Source organism: Bombina bombina, chromosome 1 (assembly GCF_027579735.1).
Source record: "Bombina bombina isolate aBomBom1 chromosome 1, aBomBom1.pri, whole genome shotgun sequence".
Lineage (NCBI taxonomy): Eukaryota > Metazoa > Chordata > Amphibia > Anura > Bombinatoridae > Bombina > Bombina bombina.
Genome location: NC_069499.1, coordinates 100,210,919 through 100,234,517, shown reverse-complemented (window position 1 = coordinate 100,234,517; position 23,599 = coordinate 100,210,919). Strand labels below are relative to the sequence as shown.

General features: G+C 42.2%; 1 protein-coding gene across 1 annotated transcript in view; it reads right to left on the bottom strand.

The window, feature by feature from the left end:
- TRIP11 (thyroid hormone receptor interactor 11) overlaps positions 1-23,599 on the bottom strand; it is a gene marked incomplete in the record, with an annotated part of 367,784 nt that overhangs the window by 20,066 nt on the left and 324,119 nt on the right. The window contains 1 exon segment of the mRNA XM_053697549.1: positions 1,921-2,002. Within this exon segment, the coding sequence (XP_053553524.1) occupies positions 1,921-2,002 (82 nt within the window).

Here is a 23,599-nt window from a genome sequence, read left to right as displayed (position 1 = left end):
TAATGCCCGCTGTCCCCTGATCTGAAGTTTACCTCACTCCTCAGATGGCCGAGAACAGCAATATGATCTTAACTACTCCGGCTAAAATCATAGCAAAACTCTGGTAGATTCTTCTTCAAACTCTGCCAGAGAGGTAATAACACACTCCGGTGCTATTTTAAAATAACAAACTTTTGATTGAAGATATAAAACTAAGTATAATCACCATAGTCCTCTCACACATCCTATCTAGTCGTTGGGTGCAAGAGAATGACTGGGAGTGACGTAGAGGGGAGGAGCTATATGCAGCTCTGCTGGGTGAATCCTCTTGCACTTCCTGTTGGGGAGGAGTAATATCCCAGAAGTAATGATGACCCGTGGACTGATCACACTTAACAGAAGAAATAAACTGTAAAAAATATAAAAAAAATAATAAATTGCTTATTAAACTACAGACTGACTGATTATACTGAGTCTCAAATCCCCTCAGTACAAAATAAATTAATCTTTAAAGGGATAGTCAAAAGTCAAAAATAAACTTTCATGATTCAGATAGAGTAGGACATTTTAAGCAACTTTCTAATTTACTCCTAAGATTCTTCATTCTCTTGGTATCTTTAGTTGAAAATGCAAGAAATTAAGCATAGGAGCCAGCCCATTCAGCACCTGGGTAGCACTTTCTGCTTGGTGTCTAAATGTAGCCACCAATCAGCAAGCACTACCCGGTGCGGAACCAAAAATGGGTGGGCTCCTAAGCTTACATTAAAAAAAAAAAAGATACCAGGAGAGTGAAACAATTTTTAATAGGAGTAAATTAGAAAGTTGCTTAAAATTGCATGCTCTATCTGAATCATGAAAGTTTAATTTTGACTAGACTATCCCTTTAAAGATTTGTCTTCTTTAGACGTATGGTGAAATTTTGTTTATTGAACATTTTATTATTGCACTATTGTTTGTATATAACTATGTGGTTTATCCTTGCAAAGAGCAAAGATGTTAATAAAGTAAACTGCAGAAATGTACTTCTGGGACATAGCTGAACACGTGAGCCCCCAGTAGTGAGTTGCTGCTACTGAGTCTATCTAGTTATGTTTTGTTTTTAAACAAAGGATACCAAGAGAACCAAGTCAATTTGATAACAGAAGTAAATTGAAAAGCCTCTTAAAATTGCATTCACAATGTGAACCATGAAAGTTTAATTTCTGACTTCCATGTCCCTTTAAGGAAAGTGGTACAAAAATGATGGTCATGTGTTTCAGGCTGGACAATCCTACTGAAGAGAATCAACTGGTATATGAGAGTTATATTTTGTGTATAACACACAAGCTGAAAGTGCACGGTAGAAATGCAAAAATAATTAGCATTTTACTGAATTTAGAAGACATCAGGCATGTGCATTCATCAGTTTGTTTTATAAATAAATGACTAGCATGGCTGCGGGTAGTGGCCTTCAGCTCATTACAGAGCCACATTTATTAGTGTGAAAGTGCAACACACAAATAGCTTTTGCACTGTCTTGTTATTATGCATATGTTGATTATGCAATTGCGCTGTATTTAATGGCCCTTTAAGTCAAACCTAACTGCCACATATGTGTCGCTAACTGGCCTCATAAGGGTTAATCCAACAGTAAACTGTAAAACAATGGATATTTCTATAACAAAAATGTCTGGATTAGCTCCTCCAAAAAAGCGAAGTGTGGGTGGAGTTTGACTAATGAAATATAATTGCAGCAAACAAGTCTTAAATTGTTTTTAAAACATTGTTTTGTTATTCCATAGCTGGACAACTTAAACGTCTTGTACTTACACAGGGTTTTGTTTCCCTTTATAACTTTAAAGGGACACTTTAATATCAGTACAATTACAAAAAAATTACACTAATTATGGCCTGATTTTAAAATGTGGCTTTTAAGCATAAAACAACAAAAACAAAACTTACTTGTCCACTTTTCCTTCTGTGCTGTTCAAAAGATTCATTAATTTATTTTGAGCTTCATCCAACATCTCCTGCTTCAGATCACCTAAAATATAAAGTGAAAAGGTTTCAATGAACCAAATGGCAAAAGATGTATAATTTAACCCCTTGGATCTCAGAGAGGGCAGCAAAGCACAGCAAAGAAATACACTGCAGCCATCTCTGTCTGCAAATGGGTTAAAGTATTAAATAATCAGACTATGGAACAATTTGAGATAAATGGTTTCTGCTTTTCCCATCACAAAGTCACACGGCCCAGATCCAGCAAAGTATTTGTAATATAGGGGCTGGGCAGGCCTGAGAGGTCTGCTCTGTTTTTGTTGCATATCTTGATTTTTCACAAGACCTGGAATGTTATTTTTTTTTTATTAAAAAATAATTTTTAAACATCTCCACCTAAATTGTGAGAACGTCTGTGTGAAAACAAAACAAAAATGTACACAGAAACAATTATAAGTCTCAAAATAAAAGTATTGGTTTGTGTGTAAATTACACAGTGACTGTGCATGATAAGTGCAAACAATATAACATTCCACAGCTTTTGTTAAAAGAAAAAGCCTTCATTTATTTCCATACTTATTTTATAAAGTGTGAGACGTTACACACACATTTGTATATGGTATTACAAGACACTTATTTGATTATTCTGAAATAGAAGCATCAAATTGCGGATCTGCCGCTGAAAATATTCTAAATCCACATAAAGTTATTAAAGCTGATAATCACTAAAAAGGACAAAATGTGTTTAAACGAAACTGCTATAGTGTGTAACAGCATTTTCTGACTTGCAAAAACATAATTTATGCTTACCTGATAAATTTATTTCTCTTGTAGTGTATCCAGTCCACGGATCATCCATTACTTGTGGGATATTCTCCTTCCCAACAGGAAGTTGCAAGAGGATCACCCACAGCAGAGCTGCTATATAGCTCCTCCCCTCACTGCCATATCCAGTCATTCGACCGAAACAAGCCGAGAAAAGGAGAAACCATAGGGTGCAGTGGTGACTGTATATATATATTAAAATATAGACCTGCCTGAAAAGGACAGGACGGGCCATGGACTGGATACACTACAAGAGAAATAAATTTATCAGGTAAGCATAAATTATGTTTTCTCTTGTTAAGTGTATCCAGTCCACAGATCATCCATTACTTGTGGGATACCAATACCAAAGCTAAAGTACACGGATGATGGGAGGGACAAGGCAGGAACTTAAACGGAAGAAACCACTGCCTGCAGAACCTTTCTCCCAAAAACAGCCTCCGAAGAAGCAAAAGTATCAAATTTATAAAATTTGGAAAAAGTATGAAGGGAAGACCAAGTTGCAGCCTTGCAAATCTGTTCAACAGAGGCCTCATTTTTAAAGGCCCAGGTGGAAGCCACAGCTCTAGTAGAATGAGCTGTAATCCTTTCAGGAGGCTGCTGTCCAGCAGTCTCATAGGCTAAACGGATTATACTCCGAAGCCAAAAAGAAAGAGAGGTTGCCGAGGCCTTCTGACCTCTCCTCTGTCCAGAGTAAACAACAAACAGGTTAGATGTTTGGCGAAAATCTTTAGTAGCCTGTAAGTAAAACTTCAAGGCACGGACTACGTCTAGATTATGCAAAAGACGTTCCTTCTTTGAAGAAGGATTAGGACATAATGATGGAACAACAATCTCTTGATTGATATTCTTGTTAGAAACCACCTTAGGTAAAAACCCAGGTTTTGTACGCAGAACAACTTTATCTGAATGAAAGATCAGATAAGGAGAATCACAATGTAAGGCAGATAACTCCGAGACTCTTCGAGCTGAGGAAATAGCCATCAGAAAAAGAACTTTCCATGAAAGAAGTTTGATATCAATAGAATGAAGGGGTTCAAACGGAACCCCTTGAAGAACTTTAAGAACCAAGTTTAAGCTCCATGGAGGAGCAACAGGTTTAAACACAGGCTTAATTCTAACTAAAGCCTGACAAAATGCCTGAACGTCTGGAACTTCTGGCAGACGCTTGTGTAAAAGAATAGACAGAGCAGAAATCTGTCCCTTTAAAGAACTAGCTGATAATCCTTTGTCCAAACCCTCTTGGAGGAAGGACAATATCCTAGGAATCCTAACCCTACTCCATGAGTAATTCTTGGATTCACACCAATGAAGATATTTACGCCATATCTTGTGGTAAATTTTCCTGGTGACAGGCTTTCGTGCCTGTATTAAGGTATCAAATACTGACTCGGAGAAGCCACGCTTTGATAGGATCAAGCGTTCAATCTCCATGCAGTCAGTCTCAGAGAAAGTAGATTCGGATGATTGAAAGGACCTTGTATTAGGTCTTGTCTCAGAGGCAGAGTCCATGGTGGAAAGGATGACATGTCCACTATGTCTGCATACCAAGTCCTGCGTGGCCACGCAGGCGCTATCAATATCACCGATGCTCTTTCCGGTTTGATTTTGACAATCAGACGAGGGAGCAGAGGAAACGGTGGAAACACATAAGCCAGGTTGAAGAACCAAGGTGCTGCTAGAGCATCTATCAGTGCTGCTTCTGGGTCCCTGGACCTGGATCCGTAACAAGGAAGCTTGGCGTTCTGGCAAGACGCCATGAGATCCAATTCTGGTTTGCCCCAACGGAGAACCAATTGAGCAAACACCTCCGGATGGAGTTCCCATTCCCCCGGATGAAAAGTCTGATGACTTAGAAAATCCGCCTCCCAGTTCTCTACACCTAGGATATGGATTGCTGACAGGTGGCAAGAGTGAGTCTCTGCCCAGCGAATTATCTTGGAGACTTCTGACATCGCTAGGGAACTCCTGGTTCCCCCTTGATGGTTGATGTAAGCCACAGTCGTGATGTTGTCCGACTGAAACCTGATGAACCTCAGTGTTGCTAGCTGAGGCCAAGCCAGAAGAGCATTGAATATTGCTCTTAACTCCAAAATATTTATTGGGAGGAGTTTCTCCTCCTGAGTCCATGAACCCTGAGCCTTCAGGGAGTTCCAGACTGCACCCCAACCTAGAAGGCTGGCATCTGTTGTTACAATTGTCCAATCTGGTCTGCGAAAGGTCATACTCTTGGACAGATGGGCCCGAGACAACCACCAGAGAAGATAATCTCTGGTTTCCTGATCCAGATTTAGTAGAGGGGACAAATCTGTGTAATCCCCATTCCACTGACTGAGCATGCATAATTGCAGCGGTCTGAGATGCAGGCGCGCGAATGGCACTATGTCCATCGCCGCTACCATTAAGCCGATTACTTCCATGCACTGAGCCACCGTGGGGCGCGGAATGGAGTGAAGAACACGGCAAGCATTTAGAAGTTTTGATAACCTGGACTCCGTCAGGTAAATTTTCATTTCTACAGAATCTATTAGAGTCCCTAGGAAGGAAACCCTCGTGAGAGGAGATAGAGAACTCTTTTCTTCGTTCACTTTCCACCCATGCGACCTCAGGAATGCCAGAACTATCTCTGTATGAGATTTGGCAATTTGAAAGCTTGACGCCTGTATCAGGATATCGTCCAGGTAAGGAGCCACCGCTATGCCTCGCGGTCTTAGGACCGCCAGAAGTGAGCCCAGAACCTTTGTAAAAATTCTTGGGGCTGTAGCCAACCCGAATGGAAGAGCTACAAATTGGTAATGCCTGTCTAGAAAGGATAACCTCAGGAACTGATAAGGATTCTTGTGAATCGGAATGTGAAGGTAGGCATCCTTTAAGTCCACTGTGGTCATGTACTGACCCTCTTGGATCATGGGTAAAATGGTTCGAATAGTTTCCATCTTGAATGACGGAACTCTGAGGAATTTGGATCTTTAAATCCAAAATTGGTCTGAAGGTTCCCTCTTTTTTGGGAACCACAAACAGATTTGAATAAAACCCCTGTCCTTGTTCCGTCCGCGGAACTGGATGGATCACTCCCATTACAAGGAGATCTTGTACGCAGCTTAGGAATGCCTCTTTCTTTATCTGGTTTGCAGATAATCTTGAAAGGTGAAATCTCCCTTGTGGAGGAGAAGCTTTGAAGTCCAGAAGATATCCCTGAGATATGATCTCCAACGCCCAGGGATCCTGAACATCTCTTGCCCACACCTGGGCGAAGAGACAGAGTCTGCCCCCTACTAGATCCGTTGTCGGATAGGGGGCCGCTCCTTCATGCTGTCTTAGAGGCAGCAGCAGGCTTTCTGGCCTGCTTGCCCTTGTTCCAGGACTGGTTAGGTTTCCAGGCCTGCTTGGATTGAGCAAAAGTTCCCTCTTGTTTTGAAGCAGAGGAAGTTGATGCTGCACCTGCCTTGAAATTTTGAAAGGCACGAAAAGTAGACTTTTTGGCCTTTGATTTGGCCCTGTCCTGAGGAAGGGTATGACCCTTACCTCCAGTAATGTCAGCAATAATTTCTTTCAAACCAGGCCCGAATAAGGTCTGCCCCTTGAAAGGAATGTTGAGTAATTTAGACTTTGAAGTCACATCAGCTGACCAGGATTTGAGCCATAGCGCCCTACGCGCCTGGATGGCGAATCCGGAATTCTTAGCCGTTAGTTTAGTCAAATGAACAATGGCATCAGAAACAAATGAGTTAGCTAGCTTAAGAGTTCTAAGCTTGTCAACTATTTCAGTCAATGGAGCTGTCTGGATGGCCTCTTCCAGGGCCTCAAACCAGAATGCCGCCGCAGCAGTGACAGGCGCAATGCATGCAAGGGGCTGTAAAATAAAACCTTGTTGACTAAACATTTTCTTAAGGTAACCCTCTAATTTTTTATCCATTGGATCTGAAAAAGCACAACTGTCCTCAACCGGGATAGTGGTACGCTTTGCTAAAGTAGAAACTGCTCCCTCCACCTTAGGGACAGTCTGCCATAAGTCCCGTGTAGTGGCATCTATTGGAAACATTTTTGTAAATATAGGAGGTGGGGAAAAGGGCACACCGGGCCTATCCCACTCCTTACTAATAATTTCTGTAAGCCTTTTAGGTATTGGTAAAACATCAGTACTCACCGGCACTGCATAGTATTTATCCGGCCTACACAATTTCTCTGGCACTGCAATTGTGTCACAGTCATTCAGAGCAGCTAATACCTCCCCAAGCAATACACGGAGGTTCTCAAGCTTAAATTTAAAATTAGAAATCTCTGAATCAGGTCTCCCAGATTCAGAGACGTCACCCACAGACTGAAGCTCTCCGTCCTCAGGTTCTGCATATTGTGACGCAGTATCAGACATGGCTCTTACAGAATCTACGCGCTCTGTATCTCGTCTAACCCCAGAGCTATCGCGCTTGCCTCTCAATTCAGGCAATCTGGATAATACCTCTGACAGGGTATTATTCATGATTGCAGCCATGTCCTGCAAAGTAATCGCTATGGGCGTCCCTGATGTATTTGGCGCCATATTAGCGTGCGTCCCTTGAGCGGGAGGCGAAGGGTCCGACTCGTGGGGAGAGTTAGTCGGCATAACTTCCCCCTCGACAGACCCCTCTGGTGACAATTCTTTTATAGATAAAGACTGATCTTTACTGTTTAAGGTGAAATCAATACATTTAGTACAAATTCTCCTATGGGGCTCCACCATGGCTTTTAAACATAATGAACAAGTATCCTCTGTTTCAGACATGTTTGTACAGACTAGCAATGAGACTAGCAAGCTTGGAAAACACTTTAAAGCAAGTTAACAAGCAATATAAAAAAACGTTACTGTGCCTTTAAGAGAAATAAATTTTGACAAAATTTGAAATAACAGTGAAAAAAGGCAGTTACACTAACAAAATTTTTACAGTGTATGTAACAAGTCAGCAGAGCATTGCACCCACTTGCAAATGGATGATTAACCCCTTAATAACAAAAACAGAATAATAAATGACAAAAACGTTTTTAAACACAGTCACAACAACTGCCACAGTCTACTGTGATTGTTACCCTCCTCAAACACGACTTTGAAGCCTTTTGAGCCCTTCAGAGATGTCCTGTATCATGCAGAGGGAAGCTGAATGTCTCTGTCAGTATTTTTATCTGCACAGAAAAGCACTAAAATAGGCCCTTCCCACTCATATTGCAACAGTGGAAAGATTCAGGAAACTGTTTCTAGGCAAAAATCAAGCCAGCCATGTGGAAAAAAACTAGGCCCCAATAAGTTTTGTCACCAAACATATATAAAAACGATTAACATGCCAGCAAACGTTTTATTTTACACTTTTATAAGAGTATGTATCTCTGTTAATAAGCCTGATACCAGTCGCTATCACTGCATTTAAGGCTTAACTTACATTAATAGGGTATCAGCAGCATTTTTCTAGCAAATTCCATCCCTAGAAATATATTAACTGCACATACCTTATTGCAGGAAAACCTGCACGCCATTCCCCCTCTGAAGTTACCACACTCCTCAGAATATGTGAGAACGGCAGTGGATCTTAGTTACTTCTGCTAAGATCATAGAAATCACAGGCAAATTCTTCTTCTAATGCTGCCTGAGATGAAACAGTACACTCCAGTACCATTTAAAAATAAACTTTTGATTGAAGTTAAAAAACTAACTATAATACACCACTCTCCTCTTACTACGTCCATCTTTGTTGAGAGTTGCAAGAGAATGACTGGATATGGCAGTGAGGGGAGGAGCTATATAGCAGCTCTGCTGTGGGTGATCCTCTTGCAACTTCCTGTTGGGAAGGAGAATATCCCACAAGTAATGGATGATCCGTGGACTGGATACACTTAACAAGAGAAAGGGTTAAACGAGTAGTTGAAGTCTAGAACAGCAACTCTCTGTGGGGCCTAGCTGAATAGATCTCATGAGCAACTACATTATTATAATAAATAAAATAATAATAAAAAAAACTACTATAAAAAGTGGGTATTGGCAGATAGCTGCCAGTACCCAAGATGGCGGCACCTAGAGAGGAGGGAGGGTTAGAGAGCTATTTTAGGGGGGATTCAGGGAGGTGGGTGAAGAGGGTTTCCTACACTACAGAAATAAAAATAAAAACATAAATTATGCTTACCTGATCATTTTCTTTTCTTCTGACAGGAAGAGTCCACAGCTGCATTCATTACTTTTGGAAATTCAGAACCTGGCCACCAGGAGGAGGCAAAGACACCCCAGCCAAAGGCTTCAAATACCTCCCCCACTTCCCTCATTCCCCAGTCATTTTGCCAAGGGAACAAGGAACAGTAGGAGAAATATCAGGGTAATTTTAAATTGTTATTTAAATTGATGTGCACTATTATCTGTTTGCACAATTATTAGCGTATTGCTTGCTATTGCGGATTATATGTACTGTATAAATAAATGTGTAAGGCTTTGTCCTGTTATTGATATACAGTCCTTAGCACTTTTGATTTAGTTTTTTATTGTTTTTTTATATTTTTAATAAATTGTGATAATATGTACCAGATTCAACCTTTATAAGTATATATTCGTTATTTTTAGAGCGGACTAGATATTTCCCCTAACCTTATAGCTGGTTATTTACCATTGCATATAGATATTCAAGATATTTTTATGTTATAATGAAGTCAATGGTTACTTTATTGAGAGGCCCCTTGCCACGGTAGAAAACACTTAGCATTGGTGAAGCGCTAACAAAGATAAATATCCCACTTTGGTGGAATTGGCAAAACCCTACTTACACACCTCAACAGCCTTTTCTCTGCTGCAGGAAATATATCTGCAAACAGTGAACCAGCCTTAGCCAGAAGCATGTGGAAATGTTGAGATTTTTGCATTTCAATGCAAAGTTTCTGAAAGAGTGAATAACAGAATGTTATTAACAGTGATAGTCAAACTCTTTCTAGTTCTACCTCTTTTCAAACAGTTTGTGGTTTTGTTTAATTATAAAACTGTGCTCTGCTGCTTAAAAATTGAATAAACAGTTGTGTTAATGTAAAGTTTTAGTCTGAAGTTTATATTTGTAACACTCATTATGTGGATGTTATTTAAAACATAGAAAACTATTATTGATTCTCTTTTTATCCGATTAGTCGATTAATCAAAAAAACAAAAAACGGCCGATTAATCGATTATGAAAATAATCGTTAGTTGCAGCCCTACTCTGCACTAAGGATTTAACATAATTTTTTTAGCATCAAAACAAGGCAAACACGTCTAGTAGTGAGTTACAAACTTATCTAAGCACAACATACACGTTAAGTATATTTTTTATAAACTCCTGGGAAGGTAAAAAGTTGGTTTAAAAAAAAAAAAGCATTGACCAAGCTGGTGTCGGGTATTATCTCTGGCTTTGGCAGTTGTATAAATTACAACTGTCTACAACATATTTGTTAACCATTTATGGAAATCCAGAAAAGTGCATCTGGAAGGTCATATTTTTCTGTTAATAATGTTTCTACTGCCAACAGATCCATAAAGAAATCCTTCAGGAGATTTGGCCGTGGCTATGTCTGGGAATGCATTTGGGACTGTTTTAAAGAGGGCTTTTTTGTGCAAGTCTTTAGCAGGAAAATTAACACTTTGAAAGACACAGTGGGGCTTATGGGACAGAATAAAATTACTGTTTTACAATTAACTCTTCTTCTAACATTTTTTTTAAATGTATCTTAACTTCTTTTGCAAATACAATATACAGTATACAACAGATATAAGTACACCCCATATACAATATCACTTAAAGGGACACCCTACCTGACAATTGTTATTCTTTAAAAATATAGAGAATCCCTTTAACACCCATTCACGAGTTTTGCATAACCAACTGTTATATTAATATACTTTTTACCTCTGCCACGCGTAACTCCTTCTCAGTCTCTTTTGCTGGTGACTCCTCCTCTCTATTGCCCCTGTCTGTTGGAGTACCTCAAGGCTCTGTCCTGGGTCCTCTACTCTTCTCTATTTACACTTCTTCACTGGGTAAACTTGTCAACAGCTATGGCTTCAGCTATCACCTCTATGCTGATGATACCCAGATCTACCTTTCCACCCCTGCACTCTCTCCTTCTGTCAACTCTCACATCAGCAACTGCTTATCTGGCATTTCTTCCTGGATGGCCTCTCACCACCTAAAAATAAATATGTCCAAGACCGAACTACTTCTAATTCCCCCCTCTAGCTCCACTCCCGTCTCTAATTTCTCTATCACTGTTGGCGGCACCACTATCTCCCCATCACCCCAAGTCCGCTGCCTCGGAGTCACGCTTGACTCAAATCTGTCCTTCATTCCCCACATCCAACTGCTCTCTTCATCCTGCCGCAACCACCTACGCAATATCTCCAAAATTCGCCCGTTTCTGAGTGCTGAAACTACCAAACAGCTCATCCACTCCCTGGTAATTTCCCGACTTGACTACTGTAACAACTTACTAACTGGCCTCCCTCTCTCCCGCCTCTCTCCCCTCCAATCCGTCCTAAATGCATCCGCCAGACTAATCCACCTCTCTCGACGCTCTGTTTCTGCTGCGCCTCTCTGTGAGTCCCTTCACTGGCTCCCCATTCACAACAGAGTTAAATTCAAAATTCTCACCCTGACCTACAAAGCCCTCACCAATGCTGCCCCACCCTACCTATCCTCACTCATCAACAAATATACTCCTGCCCGTCCCCTACGATCCAACAACGACCTGCTTCTTGCGTCCTCTACCATCATCTCCTCTCATTCTAGACTACAGGACTTCTCTCGTGCGGCACCAACCCTCTGGAACGCACTTCCTCGAGATGTCAGACTTGCCCCTAACCTCTCCTCCTTTAAACGTTCCCTAAAGACCTTTCTGTTCAGGGAAGCTTATCACCCGACTTATTAACAAACTAACCAACTAACTAACAGTTGCCCTCTATCTCTTCACTAATATCATTCTCACCTCTGCAGTCCCCACCTCCTGTTTCCAATCCTCCTACCCATCTAGATTGTAAGTTCCCAAGGGAACAGGGCCCTCAACTCCCCCTGTATTTGTCTGTAAAATTTTGTGTCTTATCGTATTGTTTCTCCACTGTACTGTTATCCTTGTACCCATGGGCAGCGCTGCGGAATCTGTTGGCGCTTTATAAATAAATAATAATAATAACTCCACAGGAGTGAGTACAAATGTATCTATATGGCACACACAAACTAGCAGTGTTTGGCTGTGAAAAGCTAATACAATGCACTGAAATAAGAGGCAGTCTGCTGGGGCTTAGAAACTGGCAGAAATTTAAAGGTTTTAGAATGTATAAAGTGTATTATTTGGGAATATGCGTTCATTGTTATAATCCTGGACAGGTCCACGCCAAAGATGCTGGACTCCATCTAAATCCAACAAATTAATCTTGTCTCACTGAACAAAGAATGTGCTCCCAATATTCATCAGTCTTCTTTTCATGCTGTTTAGCAAAGTTTAATCTTGCAGTTTTGTGCTGAAGACCAGGCAAGGTTTATTTTTTACTTGGGCTCCTCCATAGAGGTTGACATTATGCAATGTCCTTAGCACTGTCTGAGCTGTCACAGCAACTCCAATTTCCATTGATAACCCCTCTACTTGTCAACTTAAAAATAATGCAATTATTGAGAGGTGATACAATTTTTAATCATGACATGTAAGTGATATTGCACAGGGGTGTACTAACTTCTGTTATATACTGAAACAACTGATGCTCTTTCACCTGTGATCTGTTTGCTTGTTATTAGTGTTGTGTATAAAAGGTCAATGAGTTTCTGGACTCCTGACAGACCCTTGCATCTTTCATCCAGTGCTGCACTGACGTTTCTGGATTCTGAGTCATGGGGAAAGAAAAAGAATTGTCAAAGGATCTGTGGGAAAAGGTAGTTGAACTGTATAAAACAGGAAAGGGATATAAAAAGATATCCAAGGAATTGCGAATGCAAATCAGCAGTGTTTAAACTCTAATCAAGAAGGGGTGTGGGGGGGTCAGCCTGTCAGTGCTCAGACCATACGCCGCACACTTCATTAAATTGGTCTGCATAGCTGTCGTCTCAGAAGGAAGCCTCTTCTAAAGATGATGCACAAGAAAGCCCGCAAACAGTTTGCTGAAGACAAGCAGACTAAGGACATGGACTACTGGACCCATGTCCTGTGGTCCGATAAGATCAAGATAAACTTACTTGGTTCAGATGGTGTCAAGTGTGTGTGGCGGCAACAAGGTGAGGAGTACAAAGACAAGTGTGTCTTGCCTACAGTCAAGTATGGTGGTGGGAGTGTCATGGTCTGGGCCTGCATGAGTGCTGCCAGCACTGGGGAGCTACAGTTCATTGAGGGAACCATGAATGCCAACATGTACTGTGACATACTGAAGCAGAGCATGATCCCCTCCCTTCGGAGACTGGGCCACAGGGCAGTATTCCAACATGATAACGACCCCAAACACACCTCCAAGATGACCACTGCCTTGCTAAACAGGCTGAGGGTAAAGGTGATGACTGGCCAAGCATGTCTCCAGACCTAAACCCTATTGAGCACTTGTGGGGCATCCTCAAACGGAGAGTGGGGGGAGCGCAATGTCTCTAACATCCACCAGTTTTGTGATGTTGTCATGGAGGAGTGGAAGAGGACTCCAGTGGCAACCTGTGAAGCTCTGGTGAACTTCATGCCCAAAAGACTTAAGGCAGTGTGCTGGAAAATAATGGTGGCCACACAAAATATTGACACTTTCGACCTAATTTGGACATTTCCACTTAGGGGTGTACTCACTTTTGTTGAAAATCGTTTAGACATTAATGGCCGTGTGTTGAGTTATTTTGAAGGGACAGCAAATTTACACTGTTATACAGGCTGTAAACTCACTACTTTATATCGTAGCAAAGTGTGAGTTTTTCAGTGTTGTCACATGAAAAGATATAATAAAATATTTACAAAAATGTGAGGGGTGTACTCACTTTTGTGGGATACTATATATATATATATATATATATATATATATATATATATATATATATATATATATATATATATATATATATATATATATATATATATATATATATATATACACATATACATACATACACACACACACACACACAATAGGAATGCACTCTCTCTGGATTTACCCAATCACTTTATATATATATATATATATATATATATATATATATATATACACATATATACACATACACAAATATATATATATATATATATATATATATATACACACACATATATATATATCTATATATATCTTTTGAATACAAATTTACATTGAAAGGACGGATTAAAAAAATTTGTTTCAATTTATTTAAAACTAAACATTTTCGACCTTAGAAGTTATTTTCAAGCTTCATTTCACATGGAGGCTCAAGTGGGAATGGACAGGCTGTTAAAAATATCACATTAAAAAAAACTCACACACTTTATTATTTCAACTTAACGATTTATGACAAGACGTCGGGTTTCACTTTAGAGAGACTGGAGACACAGTCATATCAGTTTACTATGCAAGTAGAAGCCAAGTTCTTGTGAATAATTAGTATGCTATTTCATTTAGTCTCCCTGGTACGGCACTCTAACATTTAGGGTAAAAACTAAGCAGAATTAAAATGCACTAACAGTGTGACACAGTCAGCCTAATTAATCTAGTGCTGCTCTCTGCTTTCTAAGATGTAGAATTGGTCAACATATCTTATAGCTATAGGGCAGAGTGACAAAAATAATAATAATAATTACAATAATGTATTTATTAAATAAACACAAAGAATAGTATTCTTGCCACAAATAGGACCTGCTGGCTGAAAAAGAAAAAAAATATGCTTACCTGATAAATGTATTTCTTTCTGGACATGGAGAGTCCACAACGTCATTCCAATTACTAGTGGGATATTCAACTCCTGGCCAGCAGGAGGAGGCAAATAGAACCTCAACAAAAGCTGTTAAGTGTAACTGCCTTACCCATAACCCCCCGTCATTCAGCTGAAGGAAATGGAAAAGAAAGAAAACAAGGGTGAAAAGGTGCCTGGTGTTAACTAAAAAAAATATATATATATATATAAAAAAATGAATACAAGTAGAGGACGGGTCGTGGACTCTCCATGTCCAGAAATAAATTAATTTATCAGGTAAGCATAAATGTTGTTTTCTTTCATGACATGGAGAGTCCACAACCTCATTCCAATTACTAGTGGCTTGACGAAAATACTTAGTAGCTTGTAAGTAAAAAAGCCTGCAAAAAATCTAAGTTATGCAAAAGACGTTCCTTTTGAGAAGAAGGATTAGGACAAAAAGAAGGATCAACAATTTCTTGATTACTGTTTCGATCTGATACCACCTTAGGGAGAAACCCCAATTTAGTACGAAGGACCACCTTATCAGCATGAAAAATAAGGTAGGGGAATCACACTGCAGAGCTGAAATCTCAGACGCTCTGCGAGCGGAAGAAATTGCAACAAAATACAAAACTTTCCAGGATAACAGTTTTATATCAGCACAATGCATAAGCTCAAACAAAGCATGCTGCAAAACTTTAATAACTAAATTAAGGCTCTACGGGGGAGCAACAGGTTTAAACACAGCCCTGATTCTAACCAAAGCCTGTACAAAGGCTTGAACAACTGGTAGGTCTACCAGACGTTTGTGCAAAAGGTTAGATAACGCAAACATCTGACCCTTTAGAGTACTGACTGATAAACCCTTATCCACTCCATCCTAAAGAAAAGACAAAATCTGGGGAAATCTCACCCGGCTCCAGAAGAACCCCTTAGATTCATACCAAGAAAGATATTTACGCCTAAATTAGATATTTATGGTAAATCTTGCGAGAAACTGATTTTTGAGCCTGAATCATAGTTTCAATGACCGCTTCAGAAAAACCATGTTTAGACAGAACTAGACATTCAATCTCCAAGCAGTTAGCTTCAGATAATCTAGGTTTGGATGGAGGAAAGGACCCTGAAGTAGAAGGTCTTTCCTCCGAGGTAACCTCCAAGGAGGTAGAGATGACATCCTCACTAGATCCGCAAACCAGATCCTGCGAGGCCATGCAGGAGCTATTAGCATCACCGATGCTCTCTCCTGTGTGATACGAGCAATGACTAGTGGAAGGAGAGCAAACGGAGGGAACAGATAAGCCAGATAAAACCTCCATGGAACCGCTAGAGAATCTCTTGACCTTGAACCGTACTTTGGAACCTTTGCATTTTGACAGGATGCCATCAGATTCAACTTTGGAACCTGCCACTTGAGGGATATCTGAGAGAACACTTTCCGGTTGGGGAGCCCACTCCCCGGGATGAAAGGTCTGGCTACTCAGAAGATCTGCTTCCCAGTTATCCACTGCTGGAATGTGGATGGCTGATAGGAGACAATCGTGGGCTCCTGCCCACTGCAGAATGCGAGTCTTCTCCTTCATGGCTAAGGAACTCTGAGTCCTTCCCTGGTGGTTGATGTAAGCCACTGAGGTGATGTTGTCCCATTGTAAAGCTTATAAACCGGACCAACGACAGTTGAGGCCATGCTGATAGGACACTGAAGATGGCTCTCAACTCCAAGATGTTTAATGGAAGAGAAGACTCTTCCCGAGACCACAGGCCCTGAGCCTTTAGAAAGCAACAAACTGCTTCACCAGCCTAACAGGCTAGCATCTGTAGTCACAATTTCCCAGGAAGGTCTCAGAAGGCAAGTGCCCTGAGACAGATGTTCCTGTGACACCCACCACAAGAGAGTGTCTCTTGTTAGGGGATCCATATCTATCCTCTATGATAGATCTGAATGGTCTCCATTCCATTGACTAAGCCATGCATAGTCAGAGGTCTCAGATGGCATCGAGCAAAAGGAATGTCAACCATCAGACTCCAAGCATTGAGCCACTGATGGACAATAACAGACTGGAGAGAAAGTCACGAAGCAAGAAGAGAGTAGAAGAGAAATTTCAAAAGGCTTAAATACCTCCCCCACTTCCCTCACCCCCCAGTCATTCTGCCGAATGAACTAGGAACAGTAGGAGAAATATCAGGGTATAAATGTTGCCAGAAAATGAAAAAATTAGGTCCGCCCATTGGAGATAGACGGGAGGCGTGGATTCTCCTCCCCTCGATGGAAATGAAATTATCAGGTAAGTATAATTTATGTTTTCCATCTAAAGGGGAGGAGAGTCCACGGCTTCATTCATTACTGTTGGGAATTAAGAACCAGGCCACCAGGAGGAGGCAAAGGCTTAAATACCTCCCCCACTTCCCTCATCCCCCAGTCATTCCGCTGAATGAACAAGGAACAGTAGGAGAAATAACAGGGTATAAATGTTGCCAGAAAATGAAAAAAATTAGGTCAGCCCATTGGAGATACAGGCGGGAGCTGTGGAATCTCCTCCCCTCGATGGAAATGAAATTATCAGGTAAGCATAATTTGTGTTTTCCATCTAAAGGGGAGGAGAGTCCACGGCTTCATTCATTACTGTTGGGAACAAATACCCAAGCTCTAGAGGACACTGAATGAAAACCGGGAGGGTAAAAAGGTGGACCCTAATCAGAGGGCACCACAGCCTGCAAAATCTTTCTCCCAAAAACAGCTTCCGCAGAAGCAAAAACGTCAAATTTGTAAAACTTTGTAAAAGTGTGTAAGGAGGACCAGGTAGCCGCCTTACAAATTGGCTCCATAGAGGCCTCATTCTTGAAGGCCCAAGACAAAGCCACAGCTCTAGTTGAATGAGCAGTGATCCTCTGAGGAGGCTTATATCCTGCTGTCTCATAAGCCAAGCGAATCAAACTCCTCAACCAAAAAGACAAAGAAGTAGCAGAGGCCCTTTGCCCCTTGCACTTCCCAGAATACACCACAAAAAGATGTAGACTGCCTGAAACCCTTGGTAGCCTGAAGATAGAACTTCAAGGCACGAAACACATCCAGGTTATGAAGTAACCGCTCCTTTGAAGAAGGGGGGTCAGGACACAAAGGAGGAACAACTATTTCCCGATTGATGTTACGGTTAGACACCACCTTGGGAAGAAACCCCAAACCAGTGTGAAACACAGCCTTATCCACATGAAACACCACATAAGGAGCCTCACTTTGCAAGGCAGCCAGTTCAGATACACTGCGTGCCGATGCAATAGCCAACAGGAAGAGAACCTTCCAGGACAGAATCTTAATGTCAATGGAATGCATAGGTTCAATGGAACCCTCTGAAAAACCTTAAGGACCAAGTTTAAGCTCCATGGGGGAGCAGATTGTCTAAAGACAGGTCTGATTCTAGACAGAGCCTGAACAAAAGATTGTATGTCAGGGAGCGCAGTGAGTCTCCTATGCAACAAAACTGATAATGCCGAAATCTGTCCCTTTAAGGAACTAGCTGCAAGACCCTTCTCGAAACCGTCTTGGAGAAAGGACAGAATCCTGGATACCTTCACCTTATGTCAAGGATATCCTTGCTTTTCACACCAGGAGTAAGTCCTCCACACCTTATGGTAGCTGCGACGAGTGACTGGCATCCTTGCCTGAATTAGAGTATCAATCAAACTTTCAGAAAAGCCTCTCTTGGCCAAGACTAGACGTTCAATCTCCACAGTGTCAGCCTCAGAATCTAGATTTAGATGTTGAAAAGGGCCCTGTTCCAGCAGATCCCTGCGACAGGGTAACCTCCACTGCGGAGAAGATGACATCCCCACCAGATCCGCAAACCACGTCCTCTGCGGCCACGAAGGAGCTATCAGAATGGCAGAGGCCCGCTCCTGTTCGATGCGTGCCACTACACGAGGTAGAAGTGGTAACGGTGGAAAAAGGTAAGGTAGGCTGAATCCCCAAGGAATCACTAAGGCATCTATCAGCTGTGCCTGGGGATCCCTGGACCTCAACCCGTTTCGGGGTAACTTGCAATTGAGTCTGGACGCCATGAGATCTATCTCCAGCGTTCCCCATCTGTGACAAATCTCTGCAAACACCTCGGGGTGAAGAGACCATTCCCCCAGATGGAAGGATTGTCTGCTGAGAAAGTCTGCCTCCCAGTTGTCCACACCTGGAATGTGAATCGCCGAGAGCGAGCAGTTGTGGGACTTCGCCCACTCCAAGATCCGAAACACATCCCTCATTGCGAGGAAGCTCCTCGTTCCCCCCTGATGGTTGATGTAAGCCACCAAGGTAATGTTGTCGGTCTGGAATCTGATGAAGCTGACCGACCCCAGAGAAGGCCATGCCTTCAAAGCATTGTAAATTGCCCGGAGTTCCAGGATGTTTATCGGGAGGAGAGACTCCTCCCAGGAGCATTTCCCATGTGCCATCCTGGCACCCCAAACAGCTCCCCATCCTGCCAAACTGGCATCGATGGTCAAAATCTCCCAGGACGGTCTCAAGAAGGATGTCTCCATGGACAGTTGCTCCGGACGGATCCACCAACAGAGGGAGATTAGAGTCCAAGCATCCATGGATATCTGCTGTGATAGATCTGAATGATCGCCGTTCCACTGTCTCAACATGCACAATTGAAGAGGTCTGAGATGGAACCTGGTGAATGGGATGACATCTATGCTTAAAACCATGAGCCCGATCACCTCCATACACTGGGCCACCTAGGGGCTGGAGGAGGACTGAAGGGCAAGACAGGTGGACGCAATCTTTCTGCATCAATGGTCTGAGTTTCATGGACATAGAGTCTATTATCGTGCCCAGAAACTCCACCCTGTTGCTGGGAACCAGGGAAACTCTTTCCTGAGTTGATCTTCCAACCGTGGTATTGGAGCAAAAGAAGAAGAGCCCTTGAATGATCCTCCGCAAGACTGAGTGACGGCACCTGGACTAGGATGTCGTCCAGATAGGGCGCCACAGCAATGCCTCTGGATCTGGCCAGTGCAAGTAGTGCCCCCAGGACCTTTGTGAAGACTCTCTGGGCCATCGCCAGACCAAAAGGAAGGGCCACAAACTGAAAGTGTTGGTCCAAAAATGCAAATCTTAGGAACCTAAAATGGTCCCTGTGAAATGGCACATGAAGGTAAGCGTCCTTCAAGTCTATAGTCGTCATGAACTGTCCCTCTTGAACTAGAGGCAGGATAGATCTGATTGTTTCCATTTTGAACGATGGAACACTCACGTACAACGTACCTTCCTTCTTTGGAACCACAAAAAGATTGGAATAGTAACCTAGACCCCTCTCTGCTAGGTGTACTGGTATGGTAACCCCGAGAGAGGCGAGATCTCTCACACACTCTAGAAAGACCTCTCTCTTTTAAAGTCTTGAAAACAAGTTTGACAGGAGGAATCTGCCCCTGGGCGGATGGGATCTGAACCCTATCCTGTAACCCTGGGCAACAACCTCCAGAACCCAAGGGTCCTGAACGTCCTGCAACCAGGCTTCTGAGAAAAGAGATAATCTGCCCCCTACTTGGTCCGGAGACCGGTCAGGGGCTGCCCCCTTCATACAGATTTTGACTTGGCAGGCTTCTTGCTCTGCTTAGAATTGTTCCAAGCGTGAGTCGGCTTACAAGATCCCTTGGACTGTTCCACTTTCGCATAGTAGATCCCTTAGGCTTAGCCTTCCTATCCTGCGGTAGGAAAGCTCCTTTGCCTCCCGTAACCGTGGATATGATCGAATCCAGTACTGGACCGAACAGAATCTTTTCTTGCAAAGGCAGGGACAACAGCTTTGATTTAGAGGTCATGTCCGCAGACCAAGATTTAAGCCACAGAGCCCTGCAAGCTAAAACAGAAAAAAATTACACCTTAGCATTCAGGCGAATCATTTGCATATTGGCATTGCAAATGAAAGAATTGGTGATCTTCAGCGCCTTAATCTTATCCTATATTTCGTCAATGGAAGTCTCCCCTCAACAATTTCACACAGGGATTCACACCAATATGTTGCAGCTCCAACAATCGCCGCAACGGCCGCTGCTGGCTGAAAAACAAACCCTGTGTTGCTGAAACATCCTTCTTAACATGTTCTCCAGCTTTTTATCCATGGGCTCTTTAAATGATTAACTATCCTCAAGAGGAAAAGTTGTCCTCTTGGCGAGCGTAGAGATAGTCCAATCCACCTTAGGGATGGTCCCTCACAGCTCAAGCTGAGAGTCCGGAACGAGGAACAGTTTCTTAAAGGAAGAAGAAGGGGTAAAGGAAGAATATAATTGCTCCCATTCATTCTTAATAGTATTTGCCATCTTAACGTCTGTGGTACTACCCTGTCCTCGTATACCTTATAAAGCTTAGGAATCGTAGGTTCCGGAACCTCCAGAGTAGCAAGCACCTGCCAAAAAGCGCACATTCTCCATCCTAAACCTAAAACCAGGTTCCTCCGCAGTCGGAGGTTTAGATGACACGGACTCCTAACCAGAAGGGGCCTCCTCTGAAGAGTCGGAGTGGGCCTCGTCATCGTATAGAGCCTCTGGTATTTCCATCGGCGTAGACAAACACTGGGCCGGCCGCCATGATACCCCCTACGCTTGCGCTTAGCAGAACATGGTAAGGCATGGATCACTTTCAAAACCGCCGATTCCAGTTCGTCCGCAAAGTCTGACAGCCAACAAATCTCTCCCGAAGGAGTAACGGTCGGACCCCGGGGCGCTGCATGTGCAATCGGAGATGAATGCAGGGAACGCACCTCACGGGATGAAGAACCCTCAGAGGTGGACGGCTCAGTAGTACTAGACATCCGTTTACTTTTAGATTACGTAACTTTATCAAGGCATGTGGAACATAGTTGAGCAGGCTGATCTACTAGCACCTCCTCACAATAAACACAGGAATGAAACTGTTAAAGTGGAAGAGCCCTCTAACGCTTCAGAGTCCTCGATAGCTTGCGCTTTTGTTCAGACTAACTTAATTTACAAAAGGCCCCTTTATACCTCCAATGGCCGGGGCACTCGCCACCTCCTAGGACCAGGGACTACAGAAACCGTTACGTCTCCTGTGCCACAGACCAACAGAGGAAGAGAGATAGGCACGCCCGGTCACATGGAGTGCCTGGCAGGATGGCCCCTGAACTAAGAAAAAAACACGCCAAAAAGGGCCGCGCAATAATCCCGCAAGTAACCTGAAAGTTCCACACATTGCCAGAGCCTCATCTCGCACATAACTCAGCAATGACACAAACAATATCATGTATAACGCCCCCCTGTTCAATAATCCCCTTCCTAGGAATATTAATACTTGATTCTTTAAAGATAAAAAGGTGCCACACTGCGACCCTGTCTTCCAGGTTATTAATAAAAAATTAAACAATCTTACCAGAATCTACGCCGTGGAACAGGAGCACGGCCCTTCAAGAGTTACAGGTTAGTAACCTCGCTCGTGACATGGACTTGAGTGTAGAAAGCAGGCAGCAAAACTCGTCAACGCTGATTGCTTGTGGAGCTGTTAATATGAGTCGGGATGGTTTCACAGAAAGACTCTCCCTGCATCTCCGGACTCTAACTTTCACCCAAGCTCTCACTGAGAGGCTGACAGGACTACTTAAAACTCCAGTCCAAATGCGAAGAGTACAACCCTCCATAAGAGACTACTCCGAATCCCCGGCACTTCTCTGCCATCCTCCTGTGATGAAAGGCAAAGAATGACTGGGGGATGAGGGAAGTGGGGGAGGTATTTAAGCCTTTGGCTGGGGTGTCTTTGCCTACTCCTGGTGGCCAGTGTTCTTAATTCCCAACAGTAATGAATGAAGCCGTGGACTCTCCTCCCCTTTAGATGGAAAGATAATAATGAGTCCAAGAAAGTAATCATTGACATCAACAAAAGTGTTCCTAAGAGCGCTGAAAATTGTGTATAAGATACCACAAACCAAACCTTCATAAAAGGACATAAATCACCTCAATATAAGAGAGATGATAAAATAAAATCTTAGTGAAAAAACACTAGATATTAAATATACTGCATAATCCTATAAACATAGGAGCATTTCCCCAGACATGAAACAGAGTTTGAAATCATGTCTTCTAAATGTATTAAATTTGCAATAAAAAAATATTTATCTGGGACAAGCAATAGAGAGTCCTGAGAACACCCAGAACGATAAGATTGCTCCAAAATATATCAGACATGCTCCTGGAAGATAAAGAGGGAGACACCATAATATCACAAGAACCTGAAAACTGGACGTCCAAGGAAAATCTCATTGATCTGACATGGAGATCAATCCAGGGTGTAATAAAAATTAATTAAGAATATATATTGAACTTTCAAAAAATTGAGGCAAAAAAACCCTGAGAACCTCTTCCAAACCCTCTAAAAGGGTAACTAGAGCATGGATCTAGTCTGAAGTGCTACCAATCGAGATAGCAAGGTTCAGGCAGAAACCCACATAATATATGAGATTAGAATATCCGATAAAATGGGAATTAAAACTGAGGATAAAAGACAGATGTTCTAACCTAATAATATATAAAATGTTAAAAAATAATTTAATATTAAGAACTCAATTACAGCGACGCGTTTCTCAGTGATACACGGTTTCATCAGGCTGGCCTGATAGTGTGGATCCTATTACTTCTAAGACTGAGACACTCCCTACTGATGCTCCTGACACAATGAATGAGTTAGCCAGACTACTCCTGAATATCTGGCCTGCGCTTACAGCACTTGAACAGTGCATCAGCAAATGTGAGTTGAATATTCCTACTTTACACTACTATATGTTCTTACATATTACGCTATGGTAGTTTGTTTTTAATTTATATCAAGGACGAAGCATCTACATAACGTTCGCTGCCTTTGAGAGAGTTAGCCAGCATACTCCTAAATTTCTGGCCTCCCTGTATAGCACTTGATAGTGCTTTCCCAAATGTGAGTGCATTTCCACCATCTTGCATTAACTTTGTCA